Source organism: Armigeres subalbatus, chromosome 2, assembly GCF_024139115.2.
Source record: "Armigeres subalbatus isolate Guangzhou_Male chromosome 2, GZ_Asu_2, whole genome shotgun sequence".
In the NCBI taxonomy this organism is placed as follows: Eukaryota; Metazoa; Arthropoda; class Insecta; order Diptera; family Culicidae; genus Armigeres; species Armigeres subalbatus.
Window position 1 is genome coordinate 134262636 of NC_085140.1, and position 16435 is coordinate 134279070.

The 16435-nt window shown below is 38.4% G+C and overlaps 1 protein-coding gene across 13 annotated transcripts in view; it reads left to right on the forward strand.

Moving 5' to 3' along the window:
• Nucleotides 1-16435, forward strand: part of LOC134210873 (high affinity cAMP-specific and IBMX-insensitive 3',5'-cyclic phosphodiesterase 8) — a 630844-nt gene that overhangs the window by 534592 nt on the left and 79817 nt on the right. Inside the window, exons 1-2 of one of the 13 annotated variants that reach the window (XM_062687265.1) lie at nucleotides 3284-3540; nucleotides 15807-16371. The exons of 10 other annotated variants lie outside the window; for them this stretch is intronic. In XM_062687265.1, the coding sequence (XP_062543249.1) occupies nucleotides 15972-16371 (400 nt within the window). In that variant the 5' untranslated portion in view covers nucleotides 3284-3540; nucleotides 15807-15971. Of the gene's footprint in view, nucleotides 1-3283; nucleotides 3541-15806; nucleotides 16372-16435 lie in introns of those variants that run through there. 2 more of the 13 variants (XM_062687264.1, XM_062687273.1) reach the window with 2 other exon arrangements.

The window sequence follows — 16435 nt, forward strand, 5'->3', positions numbered from 1 at the left end:
TTCGTAGTGATGGGCAAGCAGATGAAGCGAGTGATGCGGTGGAAACCCATTAGCGAACGAATCTGTTTGTTGAGGATATGGGGCAAACTCTTCAATTACAGCCTAATCAACGTTTACGCACCGACAAACGATAAATCCGACGACGCGAAGGACACGTTTTATGAATGTCTTGATAAAGCCTATGGAGAGTGCCCAAAGCATGACGTGAAAATTATTATCGGAGACGCTAACGCTCAGGTCGGTAGAGAGGACATTTTCCGTCCCATTATCGATAGAGAGAGCCTTCACTCCGCTACCAATGACAACGGCCTACGGCTAGTAAATTTTGCTGCTGAGGGATGGTCATCAGTAGCACCTACTTTGCACGAAAGAGCATTCGAAAGCACACTTGGAGACACCCAAATGGTGAAACTTGCAACCAGATAGACCATGTTCTGGTGGATGGGCGCCATTTCTCGGATGTTATCGATGTGCGGACATTCAGAGGTCCGAACATTGACTCTGATCACTACTTCGTTGTCAGTAAAATTTGATCACGGTTGCCAACTGTATCGAACGAAAGATCACAGCGAACGATGCGCTACAATATCCAGTGATTGTCGGCGGAAGGAGTATCGGCTGAGTACCGCCATAAGCTCGACGAACGGGTAAGTGCAATCAACGTTAGCGACAACATCAACGATCTATGGGAGTCGATCCATGGAGCGGTGAGCACAACAGCACGAGAAGTGGTAGGCACTGCACAGAGGCAACCCAGGACGGGTTGGTTCGACGTGGAGTGTCAGAGGGTGACAGACGAGAAGAACGTTGCCAGAAGCCGGATGTTGGTGTCGGGTACCCGAACGAATAGAGATCGGTACAAGGAAGCAAGAGCAGCCGAAAAACGAACCCACCGCAGGAAGAAAAAAGAGAACGAAGAACAAGTTCTCACTAATAACTAATAACGCAGGAAAAAAAGGAGCAGAACGATATGCGGAGGTTTTATGAGTCTGTCAATGGCGTGTGGAGAAAGACAGCGCCATCTCCCGTCATGGACAACGACCAACAAGGGAATTTGTTGACAGATAAAACTGAAGTGGCTGCCAAGTGGAAGCAACACTTCGAGACTTTGTTGAATGGAGGAAGTGACGGTGCATCGGTGAACAGAATAAATATTAGCGACGATGGACAAGCTGTGGAGTCACCTACACTAGATGAGGTTAAAAAAGCTGTTAAAGAGCTGAAAAACAATAAGGCTGCGGGGAAGGACCAGCTCCCAGCTGAACTTCTCAAACATGGCAGTGAGCAGTTTTATGAAGTTCTGCACCATATTATGTCAAAAATATGGGTAGACGAGGAAATGCCTGCTAGCTGGTTGGACGGCCTCATTTGCCCTCTCTTTAAGAAAGGGCGCAGACTGAAGTGCGCCAATTACCGAGGAATAACCCTCCTTAATTCGGCGTACAAAATTATGTCCCGTATTCTGTTCAACAGATTGAGACCACTTGAAGAGTCCTTCGTCGGCGAATACCAAGAAGGTTTTCGTGAGGGCTGTTCAATATAGCGCTCGAGGGAGCGATTAGAAGAGCTGGTGTGCAAAGAAGCGGTACCATTGTCACAAAATCGCATATGCTCCTGGGATTTGCGGACGATATCGATATTATCGGAATTGATCGCCGTGCCGTGGAAGAGACTTTTGTGCCTTTTAAAAAGGAGACAACATGGTCGCTGGCAATCAACGTGGGTTCATTAGTGGTGCTGGATGGTGAAAAATTTGAAGTGGTGGAAGAATTTGTGTATCTTGGAACATTAGTGACGTGCGATAATGATGTTACCCGCGAGGTGAAAAGGCGTATTGCAGCTGCAAATAGGGCTTACTACGGACTTCGTAACCAGCTTCCCGTAGTCTGCAAACGAAAACAAAACTCGCGCTGTATACTATTCTGATTCCTCCTGGTGGCTTTATACGGCCATGAGACATAGACGTTAAAGGAGGCTGATCGGAGAGCTCTCGGAGTGTTTGAGCGTAAGGTGCTGCGGACAATACTCGGCGGTAAACCGGAGAACGGTATTTGGCGGCGTCGCATGAATCACGAATTGTACCAGGTGTATAAAGGGCTGGATATTATTAGGCTTATACAACACGGCAGACTACGATGGGCTGGTCACGTTGTTCGAATGCCGGAAGAACGTCAAGCGAAGATAATATTTAGTAGAGAACCCGGAAGAGGCCGCAGGCTTCGTGGAAGGCCGCGTACACGATGGCTTTTTGCAGTTGAAGAGGACCTGAGGGCGCTCAATGTTCAAGGCGACTGGAAGCGATTGGCCCAGGATGTAGTGTATCAAGAATGTACACTATCACGTGCGTAATGTCCTTCATTATATTCATATAAAAGTGTCCTTCATTATATGAAGCTCCATATACAAGTTATAATTATTTTGCCCTGAAAAGGTCATAAGCCACAAAACTGCATCCAAATAACATTCAATGGGTTAAAATTCAAGTCATTTTAGGCTGGACGACAAAAAGTGAAACCAATCTAATCGCTAGAAATCGAGATATTGATCGTCAAACATGCATTTTGTATGAAAAACAGGGTTGTACGGTTTACTTATTTCGGGGGGTGTAGCCTGCCGAGAATAACTGCCAATACCCTATAGAAACATCACTTTAAAATATTTTCGATAGATCAACATTAAATTTTATACATTTTATTTATAACAGTGTTCAGTACCAACATTACATTGAAATTAAGTGCCCAAAACTGGCCATTTTCAATCCCCTCCCTCATTTGTCATGCTCCGTGATGTCTTTTTGGAACACCTTCCTAGATCAGTATTTATGAAAATTTTTCCACGCAACATTCCATTTGAGTTCATCACTTTGTAAGTTTACAGAAACGTATTTCGTACAGTTTTATTAATTTTTACTATTTTAGATTGCATTAGATGGAACGCCTAAGAAATATATTTTCAAGTCTTTTTTTCTTCTGTGTAAACTATGGAGTGTAGACTTTTAAGTTTAGAGCATACAATCTAACCGTTCGGAGGTAGATAACAATAAAACGCGCACGGCCAGCCCAACTTACCATCCAACAGAACCTCAATCAACCAACACAAGATACCTACTCTTCTTGGCCAGGCACACCACCTCGCTTTAGTCTCGTACGAACAGGCACATATCAATGACAAAAAACGTAACAACTGATAAAGTGCAGAAATATAACCTCCTAATACAAACGGTAAATATCACTTTCGTCAAGTGTATTGTACGGCATTGAGTAGAAACTGGCCATCAGCGCCCACCTTTTCAGTGAGCAGCGAACAGACCAACAAGTGGAAGCGCTTCTGCTTCGTGAATCGTGGTTTCAGAAGAACTCTGTGAGCCAGTTTCCTAGTTTCTTGAAAAACGATGATTTTGTGACGGCGTATTGTGGAAAATTGTGTGCACCGAAGAAAGTTTTTCTATCCTGCATGATGACTTACCCCCAGTGGTGAACGAGTCGTGGAAAAACTTGCTCCTTGCACTGGGAAAGAGTCAAAGTTATCGCTCGTTTCTTGGTGAGATTTTGTGTGAATAGTGAAAATAAAATGGAAAAAATGAAAAAGTGTAATAACGAGAATGGAAGCCGGGAAATTAAGTGAAAAATTATGCTAACGTACAGCAACGATACAACATCGCTGGCGGAAGAAACGAAGAGCACCAGTGCTAGAAACTGTCGACAGCTTGTACCGCTGGAAGTTTTCTTGTTCGTAGTTCTTTACAGGAGGTCTCCCGGTTGACGGGTATCATAAATCACTACGAGACCACCAATTATCACGGGGGAAAGTAATTGAATCTGTTCCGGTCCGAAGAGCAATCCATAAGTCAGTGCAGCGGAAAATCAGTTTATTCTCATTACTTGCGCGACAAATCACATCAACATGGAATGTCAGGGTTCATTGATCCATTGCATTCTCATGTATTCGTTTGCTCTCGTGATCACGACAGAATTGAAAAGAGTAATCCTCTTTAACGTTTTTGATGGTTTATTGTAACATAATGTTAAAATTTATGCTGAATACTGTTTAGTTTTGATGTTCATTCAAGCTAGACAGCTAAATATAAACTAGGATGATCTGAAATCATTTAGGTATACTGTTACTGGCACTTGAATTTTTAATGAGTGGTGATATAATTTTCTACGTCATACATGCGCTCAAGTGGTATGCTTAGATAAGAAACGAGTTAAACACAACCGCATGATACACGAGAATAAAAATAAAACGATGACTTCTGGAATAGCACATCCTCGTGCTTAGACCAATAGCACATATAGTTTTACAAGGGTAACCGACTTTATTTGGACCTTAGACTTGCACCGCAGGGATTTTTTATGTGCAATTTGTCGAAAGCTTTTCTTCAACGATCATAATTTAAAAAACTTCAATTTCACTGACCCCACTTTGGTCACTTTGTAACAATAGTTGGTCACTCAATTTTGCATGAAGGTCAAATGGAAATGACTCATATTAGTGCGTGACCCATGATTGTGGAGTCAGTGTACGAAAATTTGGAAAATTTATCTCTATGACTAATAGAATTAGTTAGTTTAGTTGAATTTTAATTTATCTTTTCAACAAGCGCGCGCTTTTGAGTCAAGAATTCGGTCATACTGTACCAAAACCAATTTTCTTTAACTTGTGTTGTTCAAAATACAACAGCGCTAGTAGGGGGAGATTCCCCAGCGCCGGACGCCTCCCAATGCCGGACTCTTCTCAAAACGTCACTTGCAGAGGTTCCTTTATTATCTTATGTAGTACAAAAGAGGGGCCCTCCTTAGCCGTGCGGTAAGACGCTCGGCTACAAAGCAAGACCATGCTGAGGGTGGCTGGGTGGCTGGCGATTCCCGGTGCCGGTCTAGGCAATTTTCGGATTGGAAGTTGTCTCGACTTCCCTGGGCATAAAAGTATCATCGTGCTAGCCTCATGATATACGAATGCAAAAATGGTAACCTGGCTTAGAAACCTCGCAGTTAATAAGTGTGGAAGTGCTTAATGAACACTAAGCTGCGAGGCGGCTCTGTCCCAGTATGGGGATGTAATGCCAATAAGAAGAAGAAGAAGTACAAAAGAAAGCTTTCAAAAAGTAGTGTACCTGCATGGAATATCAGATCCTCATGTTGTAAACATGTTGTACAAAATTGAACAAAAATACCATAAATTTTCATTTTCGCCTTACTGTACAAGGATTGAATCAGCATTTCAGCAATACTAAAATCAATTGAATGCATTCTGATTATGTGGAGATGGCCAATAGGGCAGGATCATGATGGCCATTCAGAATCGGATTTTTAATTCTTCTACAACTATTTCTGTGTGTATTCGAAATTATATACAACATGGAGAAAGTATGTGCCTGGTATGGAAGAATAATAAAGAGTTGATTTCGCAGCATTTTACTGCCAGCACTGATGCAAGCCATGTGCAACAAATCGATGCATACATCAATAAGAACATTATCTTAAATGCTAGGAGAAACAGAATATCGAGTGTAAGAGAGTGAAACGGGCGTATGAGTAGAATCTGTAATTTATGATGAAGATGAATTTAATAGTACACAATAATTAATAAACAGCCTAATATTAAATCAAGTTGTAAAAGTAAGCTTTTCCCCAACTTAAGTTAATTAGGACGAATATGAATTATTGACGTAGATCGCGGAATATGAACATTGGAGGAACAATAGTCCACTTAAATGACGAATACTTTAAAATGCTCGAAATCGAAGTTTGCAATTATCATAAAACATAACAAATTAAATCTAACAAATAAACATTACAGTTTAAAGCAGTTTAGCACCCTAGCCAGAGATTCGCGATCTATTCGAAAGAAATCGGCCAAATTCCAACCGCAATTTGTAGCTCTGTTACAATCAAGTCTGTGAGTTCAGACGTAGATTATACTGAAAACAAATTAGGATATACCTAGGGAAATTGTTCGGCCCTCCTTAGCCGTGCGGTAAGACGCGCAACTACAAAGCAAGACCATGCTGAGGGTGGCTGGCTTCGATTTCCGGTGCCGGTCTAGGCAATTTTAGGATTGGTAATTGTATCGACTTCCCTGGGCATAAAAGTATCATCTTGTTAGCCTCATGATATACGAATGCAAAAATGATAACCTGACTAAGAAACCTTGCAGTTAATAACTGTGGAAGTGCTTAATGAACACTAAGCTGCGAGGCCCCGTGTGGGGATGTAACACCAATAAGAAGAAGAAGAAGGAAATTGTTCGGCATTCCATTCCATTTCCATTTCGTTAAAAATTTGAATCCTTTGAGCCTATTATTGCGGTAGTCCTAAGGTCCTATTGTTGCGGTATCGCTCCCCATAAGATTACATGCAATACCGCAACAATAGGACTGACCTTCAAAAAATATCGCAACGATAGGCAACTGCGTCCTATTATTGCGGTAGTTTGTTTTTATTGTGATAAAAACAAAACAATATAAGTACAGCACAATTGACGTAATATTTACGAAACTATAGTTAACGAGCATCCTATTCAACTACTACAATGTGGGAATCGACCAACAGGTAATTTTTGAAGAATTTTTGTAATCAATTCTGTTTTGACACGGTGCTTAACCCCTCCATAATAGGTCGTTTTACCCTATTTCATGTTTTCGCGTTTTTTTTGCTATTAGCAAATGTTAGCATGTTAGCAAAAAGAAGCGAAGAGATTGGTTTTGTGTTTCTTTATTTTGCGATGGGATGAAAATACGCTCAGTGAAATGGACAATCGAACAGTTTCCGTAATCGTCAATCGAAGCTGAACCGTTATTGGATGATTAAATAAGACGAGTAAAAAATTTGTTTCTCTTATCCAGTTGAAAAACCTGAAATTACCCTCACTTTATGATAGTCTTCTGTATCATGCCAATGCGTGTGCTTCGAAGATTTTACAAACTTTTTGGCCTCTCCGGCAGATAATTGTCAACGTAACGTCCAAACTTCTGGTGTTCAAATTCTTCGTCCGGTTGCAAACTCAGCAGATCATCCTGTCGCGGTGAAATATTTGTGGTCAGCCAATAAAAAATAATCTGTTCGTCACCGCCAGACACCCTATTCGCTGCTATCCTTCCATGGGCGATATTCCATCACTTCTCCATAAGAGTAACATTGTACATTGCCACATAATATATAAACTAATGCATTGGATGACATCCAAAGCACCCAAATAATGACCTGCAATTTGTTGTGTTTTCCAATTCAATGTAAATCCTGACAACTTCGATCACTATCCTCTTTATGACTAACACATTTGCCTTATGCCAGAGCATTAGTGATTAATCATAGATTTAATCATGATTAATGAATAATGGGTTATTTAATCATTATTCATTAATCATAATCATTCAAATAATATGATTTAATCATTATTCACTAATCGTTAATCATAGAATTTTATGTTTAATCATTAATCACTAATCATATTCATAATTATTTTGAGTTCATTCATTAATCATCAGTTTTAATCATAGCATACATCGCTTTTATTCATTAATCTTTAATCATAATCATATAATGTTTATACCTTTTAATTACACAATTTGGAAGAAAGGTTTTTTGATTATTGATCACTATGCAATTCATTCTATTTTATTATTCATAATCATTAATCATTAATCATATCGATCGTTAATCATTAATCATACACATGTTGGGCCAACATTTAATCACGATCGGTAATCGTTAATCATTCTCCAAATGTTTTATTCATCAATCACAGTCGTTAATCATTGTCAAAAAATAATTTAATCGTTAATCATAATCATTAATCATTGCCAAATATGAATAAATCATTAATCATAATCTTTAATCATAAAGTTGAAGGATTTAATCATTACAAATTTAATCATTCATTGGAAGCTTTATTCATTAACGCTCTGCCTTATGCCTAACGCATTTAAAAATTTATTAGGGTGGGTGTACCAATTGTCGCCATACATAAGAACAACTATTTTAAAATAAATAAGTAAAAGATATGTGGGTGGACTTTATATATCAAGCGAAAGGTTTTACTTCCTTCTCCTTAGAACAGTTGTGAAAACCACAATATAATTTTTTATTAACCTCAAAATTGATTAATCCATAATAGGAACGCATGCACCAGTTGTGGCACTATTCTTAATTTTGGTTCCTTATTTGGCAAATCCCATTGTTTTCTTATGGGATTGGCCAAATAGGGACCACTAGTGCGACAACTGGTGCAAAGGATGACGAAAATTAAGCAAAATCAATTTTTACAATTATGCTTTGCTTGTTTTGGAGGAAATCAAAGGTGTTATCGTATCATATGAATATGATTATGAACTTGGTTTGCGGTGATTTGATTGGCCATTTGGCATATTAAGCACTAGTGCGACAACTGGTGCTATAACCACAACTGGTACATCTAGCCTATTCCTTTACGGCTAAAAAGCTTGATCATTAGAAATATTTCGATTCTTAATAGGATCAATGTTCAATCGTACTGAAGAGAGTCATACATACTTTAAAGGAGTGATGATAACGCGTCCATTAGTAATTTTCCAGCTCATTGGTGTATTTATTGATTGGACAATGAAGTGTCAGCTGCTGATACAAAGGTATCAATAAAGAATTAACGTCAACTGCGTTGCGTCAACTTATCGGGGAATCTTCGATGACATCGTTCATGACTAAGCTCTTTATGTGACAATACCTATAAAAACTGGCCATACACAAAACTGCTCTATAAGGGCTCCTGTCTACAACTTGGTGAATGGTTTCCGTTTTTTCGGAAGATACAAGCTGATATTTGCTAGCACTTCCTCTAGCGGTTTAAAATCGGACATTCACCCTAGTGTTTATTACTGATGTCTTGTAGTCTTCTCTAGACGTTACTACTCATGTCTAAGATGCAGGTAATCAAACAGATTCGTAGTGATGCAATCTTTGTTTTGAGAATCGTTGTTCAATTGATGGACAGACATCTCCTCCATCATCGTCATCATGTAATCTATTTCTGTCTTGATATTTCTACATGAAATAAATTATAGTAAACTGCTCAAGTTTGAATGTTAGTGCTGTAGTACTTGCTACATAAGTTCGAAAACTGTTTTACATGTTGAAATAGCACAAATTCGAAATTTGGGCATTGGTTATTCTAGTTAATTATATAGGTTGTCCATTGATATTTCAAAAAATATAACCTTATAATTAAAATAATGTAACATTGCTCGCAATTCTAATTCTTCTTCTTCATTGGCATTACATCCCCCACTGGGACATTGCCGCCTCGCAGCTGCATTCGTATATCATGAGACTAACACGATGACACCGAAAATTGTCTAGACCTGGGAATCGAACCCAGCCACCCTCAGCATGGTCTTGCTTTGTAGCCGCGCGTCTTACCGCACGGCTAAGGAGGGCCCGCCGCAATTCTAATTGGAGATCCTCAATTAGAATTGTGAGCAGAGACATAGGATTACCAACCAGGAATTTGTTAAATTCGATTCTCTTTTCAGTCAAAAACTATTAATTAGAATGTAATTTGAACGTTGAACGAAAACTCTACAGTATTGTTTATGTGGGATCTCTTTTCGCCTTCGCCTAATGAGGTAGCGCCATACGACACACTCATAACATGAGAGTGAATCGAATCACTGTGGTGAAGAAAAATCGATTTTTGGACAATCCTGCTATGCATATGATTGAATGACCTTTCCCGTCAAAAATTGTATCTCGTTTTATTGTCTCAGTCGATTCTTCGGCTTATTCAACGTCAACTTTCCTAAAGAACCTAGCTTTTTTAAGCTTCAAACTATTTAAACAATCGAAAACAATCGAAACCAAAAAAGTGCTGCACGTGTTAACCGACCTGAAAAAATCAGCAGATGTTCGTTCAAAGTCGGGCAAATGTTAGGCCAATATTGAAAAACAGCACTTTTTCGGATCATTTGTTTTAAATTATAAAAAAAATACTTGGAGGCGTAAAAAAATGACTTTTTTGGGAAAGTTAACCCTAAATAGGAGCAAATTAATGCGAAAAAATGCATGTAACGAAGCCTATCAGCAAAGATTTTAAAGTAGGGTATCTGCGAGTGAATATTTTTATTTTATTTTTTAAATTCAACGTTCAACAAAAGGTCACCAACTTGTTCGAAATAAATTATCATTCGTAAATATTCATTAATATGTGAAACAAAATCAACATGCAGCGTGGTAAATTTACTATCCCGGTCCATAAACATGTATATTGTATATCTATACGAAGTGCTTACTTATCAGGACTCATAAATAAATCCTGGCACTTAGTTATTGTGCGGTGCTACAACAGGCCATGATGGCTACCCTTGTTCTTCAATTCAAACCATCGACGATTTCCGAAGCAATTAGTTGCAACTGAAGTAACGAAGCGACGTACACAACCAGAATGTGAATAGGAACATGTGTTCAGCCCACAATCCAGCCAGGAACCATAACAGGCGCTTGGGTGCTATTTCGCTGTTTTGTCGAGGTACGCCAGGAATGTTTCATAGTCGTTTTTCATTCTCAGTGCTACACTGCCAGGCAGCGTAATGCTTGCTGAACGATCCGATTCGCTTCTGATGCGTTTTCTATTGCCGATTAGATGGGAATCTGCAGGCTATTATTTCTCTTTATGAACAGTTGCATTGAACTTTATGTGTATGTTTAGTTCATGTGTATCGCCAATTTGAAAAAAAATATGAATGGAAGGAATAGGATGATATATGGGTCATTCCGCGCCAAGTGACCGAGAAAAAGTGAAAACTTGCAGGTGAATACCATGAATCTCAACCAAAATAGGTGTATCTACTTACTTTGGGTCTACATTTTGAAAAAGCATTTGATCCGACCGTCTGAGCCGCCCTTCCGGCCAAACACTCCTCCCCGTTTTTGAAGATTTTTAAAAACATGCCATTTTCAATAATCGATATCTCCGCCCCTGATAAAGCTACAAAAAACGTCAGAACCAGTTTTCCGCTTGAAATTTTGTGAAGATTTTACAAAAAATATTTCAGATACAAAGCAGTGTTGCCAACTACATTATTTTTATGAAAAAATAAAAAATAGCATTTTTCTCAAAACACGTATATTTTTTTTTTGATTTCTCAGCGGATTTGAGTTTATCAGGCAATTTCCTGTCAGAAACACTTATCGTTACAAAGTAAAATGAGCAGTTGCTGAGTTATGACGGTTTTAGTTAGGTATAATCGAGATTTTCATTCAGCATATCGTTCAGTTCTTTCTGTAAATGTAAACAACTATGATAATGTAGTTTTTTTAGTTTTACTCGAATAATTTACAAAAAAAAAACATATTTTTGCAGCACATAATGCTTTTGAGGCCAGTGATGCCAGATTCCCACTGAATATGTTTTAATGGTTTGAAGTTAATTTTGCAATTCCTGATCATAATACCTGGTTTACAGTTCGTCTTTGATTGATAAAACGGCCTACTTTTCCATCCCAACGCAATGGGTGATGTAATGACCATTATGCAACTCCAATGGGTTGCATAAATTTCATTATAGCACTCATTTTGGTGCTGTAATGAAAAACAAACATTAGGACAGTAGTTACATGACTGCATACTGTTCAATTAGCTCTGCTGGTAGACTACAAAGTCAGTTAGATAGATCTTTAAACGAGGGAAATGCTTTGATTCCATTAACTTCAATGAGATCACGTTTTGCTCCCGTAAACATCAGTTTGAAGTACTCGTGGATTACACATACACATACTGTATACTGTATGCTAAAACGCATTCGGGCGGCCGATGTTCGGCGAATTTGATAAATCCAATTTTGTAAAAAAAAAACATTTTTTCCTTGAAGAGGGCATATATTTCAGACAGATTCGCTAGAACCAAACGCTTCTGCTTCTGCACCCGTTTTCCTCCTTCACGCACGCTTTTGTACTCTTTTTTCCCTGCCAGTTCCTTGCTTACGTCGGCCTCGCGATAGAAATCCTGAACTTTTTGTACGATTTCTTGTTGGAGGAGATTACCCCTCTTAAGATTGGGGCAGCATAAAATACCTTTTGTGTCAACGCATTTTTTCATGTTCCTTACTAAGCATTCTGAATACTGAAATTCATCTGAAGATAATCAAATTTTGAACATAACATTTATAATCAATAAGGGGTGGCCCATAAACCACGATACATTTTCGAAGCCCATCTTCTTTAATTCCTTAGTACAGAGGTTCCCAAACTTTTTGGATACGCTAGGTGGGTCTAGCAGAATCCAATATTGTTTGCGACCTTCAAGGTGCAACATGAATTGATTTTTAGAAATTTGATAAAAAGTGATATAACTCAGCGAATCATAATAAATTACTTTATATTCCTTCATTGATTGGATTTGGATTGGTTTTAGATTGGATTTGGATTGAATTTCAAACGATTTGGATTAGTTTTGTATTGGATTGAATTTGGATAAGATTTGGATCAGCTTTGGATTGGATTAGATTTGCATCTGAATTGGATCAAATTTTGATTGAATTTAGATTGGATTAGATTTAGATTGAATTTGGATCTGACTTGAATTGGATTTGTATATGATTTGACTGAATTCTGATTTGCTTTGGTTTGAATTTGGTTTAGATCTTCTTCTTCTTCTTCTTCTTCTTCTTATTAGCATTACATCCCCACACTGGGACTGAGCCGCCTCGCAGCTTAGTGTTCATTAAGCACTTCCACAGTTATTAACTGCGAGGTTTCTAAGCCAGGTTACCATTTTTGCATTCGTATATCATGAGGCTAACACGATGATACTTTTATGCCCAGGGAAGTCGAGACAATTTCCAATCCGAAAATTGCCTAGACCGGCACCGGGAATTGAACCCAGCCACCCTCAGCATGGTCTTGCTTTGTAGCCGTGGGTCTTACCGCACGGCTAAGGAGGGCCCCAGATATGGTTTAGATACAGGTTGGATTTCGAATAGATTTTCAATTGAATTTATATTGTTTTTGGATTGGACATGGATTTTGACGACCAGCACAGTTCAGCATTCATATTTTCACCTGTTTTGGATACCTAAAGAAAGTTATTTACTTCTTAAAATTTGTTGTTCTTTATTCATTCGTTTATTAGTATTCCATAAGTAATCCAAATCATTTCTTATAAGATTCAAATCTAAAAGCTGGTATACATTTTTAGGCCAAAAAAGGGACTCAAGTATGAATCAAGAGTTGTCTTTCGCGGCACATCAATGATTATTCCGCGACTGCCGTGGGGGTCAATAAGTGTTTTTGACAGGAAATTGCCTGTTAAACTCAAATCCGCTGAGAAATCAAAAAAAAAATTATACGTATTTCGAGAAAAATGCTTTTTTTATTTTTTTTAGAAAAATAATGTAGTTGGCAACACTGCTTTGCATCTAAAATATTTTTTATAAAATCTTCACAAAATTTCAAGCGAAAAACTGGTACTGACGTTTTTTGTAGCTTTATCAGGGGCGGAGATATCGATTATTGAAAATTGCATGTTTTTAAAAATCTTCAAAAACGGGGAGGAGTGTTTGGCCGGAGGGGCGGCTCAAACGGTCGGATCAAATGCTTTTTCGAAATGTGGGCCCAAAGTAAGTGGATACACCTATTTCGGTGGGAATTCATAGTATTCACCTGCAAGTTTTCACTTTTTCTCGGTCCCTTGGCGCGGAATGACCCAAATAAGATTTAATAAAGCTGCCATATCTCAGCAACGGCGCATTTTACTTTGTATCGATAAGTGTTTCGGACTGGAAAAAGTCTGTTAAGCTCGAATCCGTTGAGAAATCGTAGAAAAAAATATACGTATTTTGAGAAAAATGCTTTTTTATTATTTAGTGAGAAAAATAATATAGTTGGCAACACTGCTCAGCATTCAAAGTATTTTTTCTAAAAACTTCATCAAATTTCAAGCGGAAAACTGGTACTAAAGTTTCTTGTAGCTTTATCGGGGGCTGAGATATCGATATTTGAAAATAGCATGTTTTTAAAAATCTTCAAAAATAGGGAGGGGTTTCTGGTCGAAGGGGCGGTTCAATCACAATGGTCATATGGTTATTCAAAATAATGGACCAAAATTAATATGTGCTAGGTACTTTTCATTATTTTTAAATAGGTTAATTGCACGTGCTCGGTCACTTGGCGCGGAATGACCCATATTCATTCTCTAGTTGACCATATTGTTAATTTTCAGAAACCACAACTTAAAGCCAGTGGAGTGGTGATACATGAGGATGAAATTTTTGACTGAAGATAGCTTTCAGTCAGAATATAAAGATTGATATTCGCATGTAAACAAAAATTATTCATCGCCGATCGCAAGTGGGAAAACCTGAACTACTTATCAACCTTTGAAACCCCTATCGAACCCAACTCCTAGCACTTAGACGCTCATACGTCTACCATCTCATCATTCATCGCTTTCAATAAATCTATGTTACGTATCCGTGTCAATTGCTGAACTTTTCAATAAACAAAAAAAAAGCAGCGATAACTTCCACCTACGTTCGTCATCAACAGTAAGGCCCGGCTTATCGAGCCGCGAAAAGTGCGCAAATGGGTTTATCACGTCTGGCAGTGATACCTACCACCTAACGTCAATGGAAAGCAGTTTAAAGGAGACTCTTGGCCGCTCTTCCGTCACTAAGCAATTGCTCTGTTATCGCCATCGAGCAGCTAATTGAGCCATCAACGCAAAAGCTTAGTGCCGTTATCATCATTTTACAATTTCACAATAAAACATTTTCCAGGGGGTTCATTGTGGATATGGACATTTTGATTGAGGAGAATTGAAGTTTTACCCCTTTCGTCGTGTGAAAAAGCCCATTGATGAATACAGGGAATGAAGCCTTGAAATTTCTTTTTTTTATCAATCCATTTTTTTTTATTTTCGCGACGGGTTGTATTATGATTGGGTGACACTATTTTTTGTCCTAAGGCTGAAATCTGGGTTTCAAAAAGTCGTGGAATTTTGGATATTTGAGCGATATTGGCATTAATAATTATATATTTATTTGTATTTTCATATCCAACTGACTCTTTGTTTCTATGATATTTTAAATACTCTCGCAATACTTTTTCCAGCATGAAATACAAATCTGTGAAGTTACAACCAAAAGATGGAATAGTACTGGCTCGTCTTGTAACAATTAATTATCTTGTTTGTTACTCGGAAAAATCGTTTTCTTCATTCAGGGACCTTGATGACCCGATATCGCCAATCCCACTAATGTGCTCATGTTTGCGTGATGAACGTGTGGTACGGCAAAAGTACTCGTATTAAGAGTGTTAAATCGAAGTTAATGATTAATTGGGTCCTGAAATGAAGAATCGATATTCGAACGTGTCAGTTTTTCTTTAGACTCAAAAATCAAAAAGAACATTGTTTAATTTGAAATTGAAAAAAATAAAATAAAAATGCTTCCTCGACATTTTCGGTCTTGTTTGACGTACGGATTCAAACGCACTAGCAAAACACCGCAGGGCACTTGACTCAACCTTTGACAGTTAATATACGGGGCTGACGTTTTGGGCTGATGGTTCATTCGTTCTGAAATGTTGCACAGCCCAAAATTTGCCTTAAAATGTCTTAAACACAAAAATATTATTTTTACTGATTTAGAATTTTACCAGAATTTTTATAACAAAGGTACAAGTATTCTTGACCGATGCACTATCGTTTGCAACCATAAACGAGGTAGGGCTTTAGGATCCAATTAACATCCACTATAACAACATGACGCCCATTCAAATGAATAGAGGTGGGACGTTGTTATTTAAAAGGCTTCTGAAATAATTTTTCATTTCTTAGAACTACGGACTTGAAAACTTCTAGCTAAAAGTTAAAAACATATCATTGAATTGTATTATTTGAACAGTGATATCAGTTTACACGTTTTAAGATAACAGAACAGTTGATCTTGTGAAGAACCACAATGTGTCCAAGTTAACATTGCTTCTGCGCGCGGCAGTGACCATGGATGGCCGATCAATTTACGGTTGCTTCCGAATGCGTAGCCTGTTCAAGAAGAATAGCATCGCCAAAAGTATGGATTCACTATACCTACCAACTCAATCGGCGGCTGTCGACGTGCTGGACATGAAAGCACTCGATTCCATGGCGGAAGCCAGAAATGGAAGTTTGGTGAGAACGAACTCGTCAAGTCTTCCGGATATCAACGCAGCGGCCAATGAAGATGAAGATCCGGAATCGCCGGTGCAGCTCCGCAGGAAGTATTTTCACGAGGACCATCTGCTATCAACGGACGATGAGGACCTGGATAGCGGATACACGACCGCTACACCGCATGTTTTGGAACTTGTTAAAGATCTTGACCGACAGGCACTCAAACTGAACGAAATAATACTCAAAAATGGTAATTATACAATAGGGTGTTGTATATTTCAAAACATTCCTGCAAACTACATTTTGGTACTTCT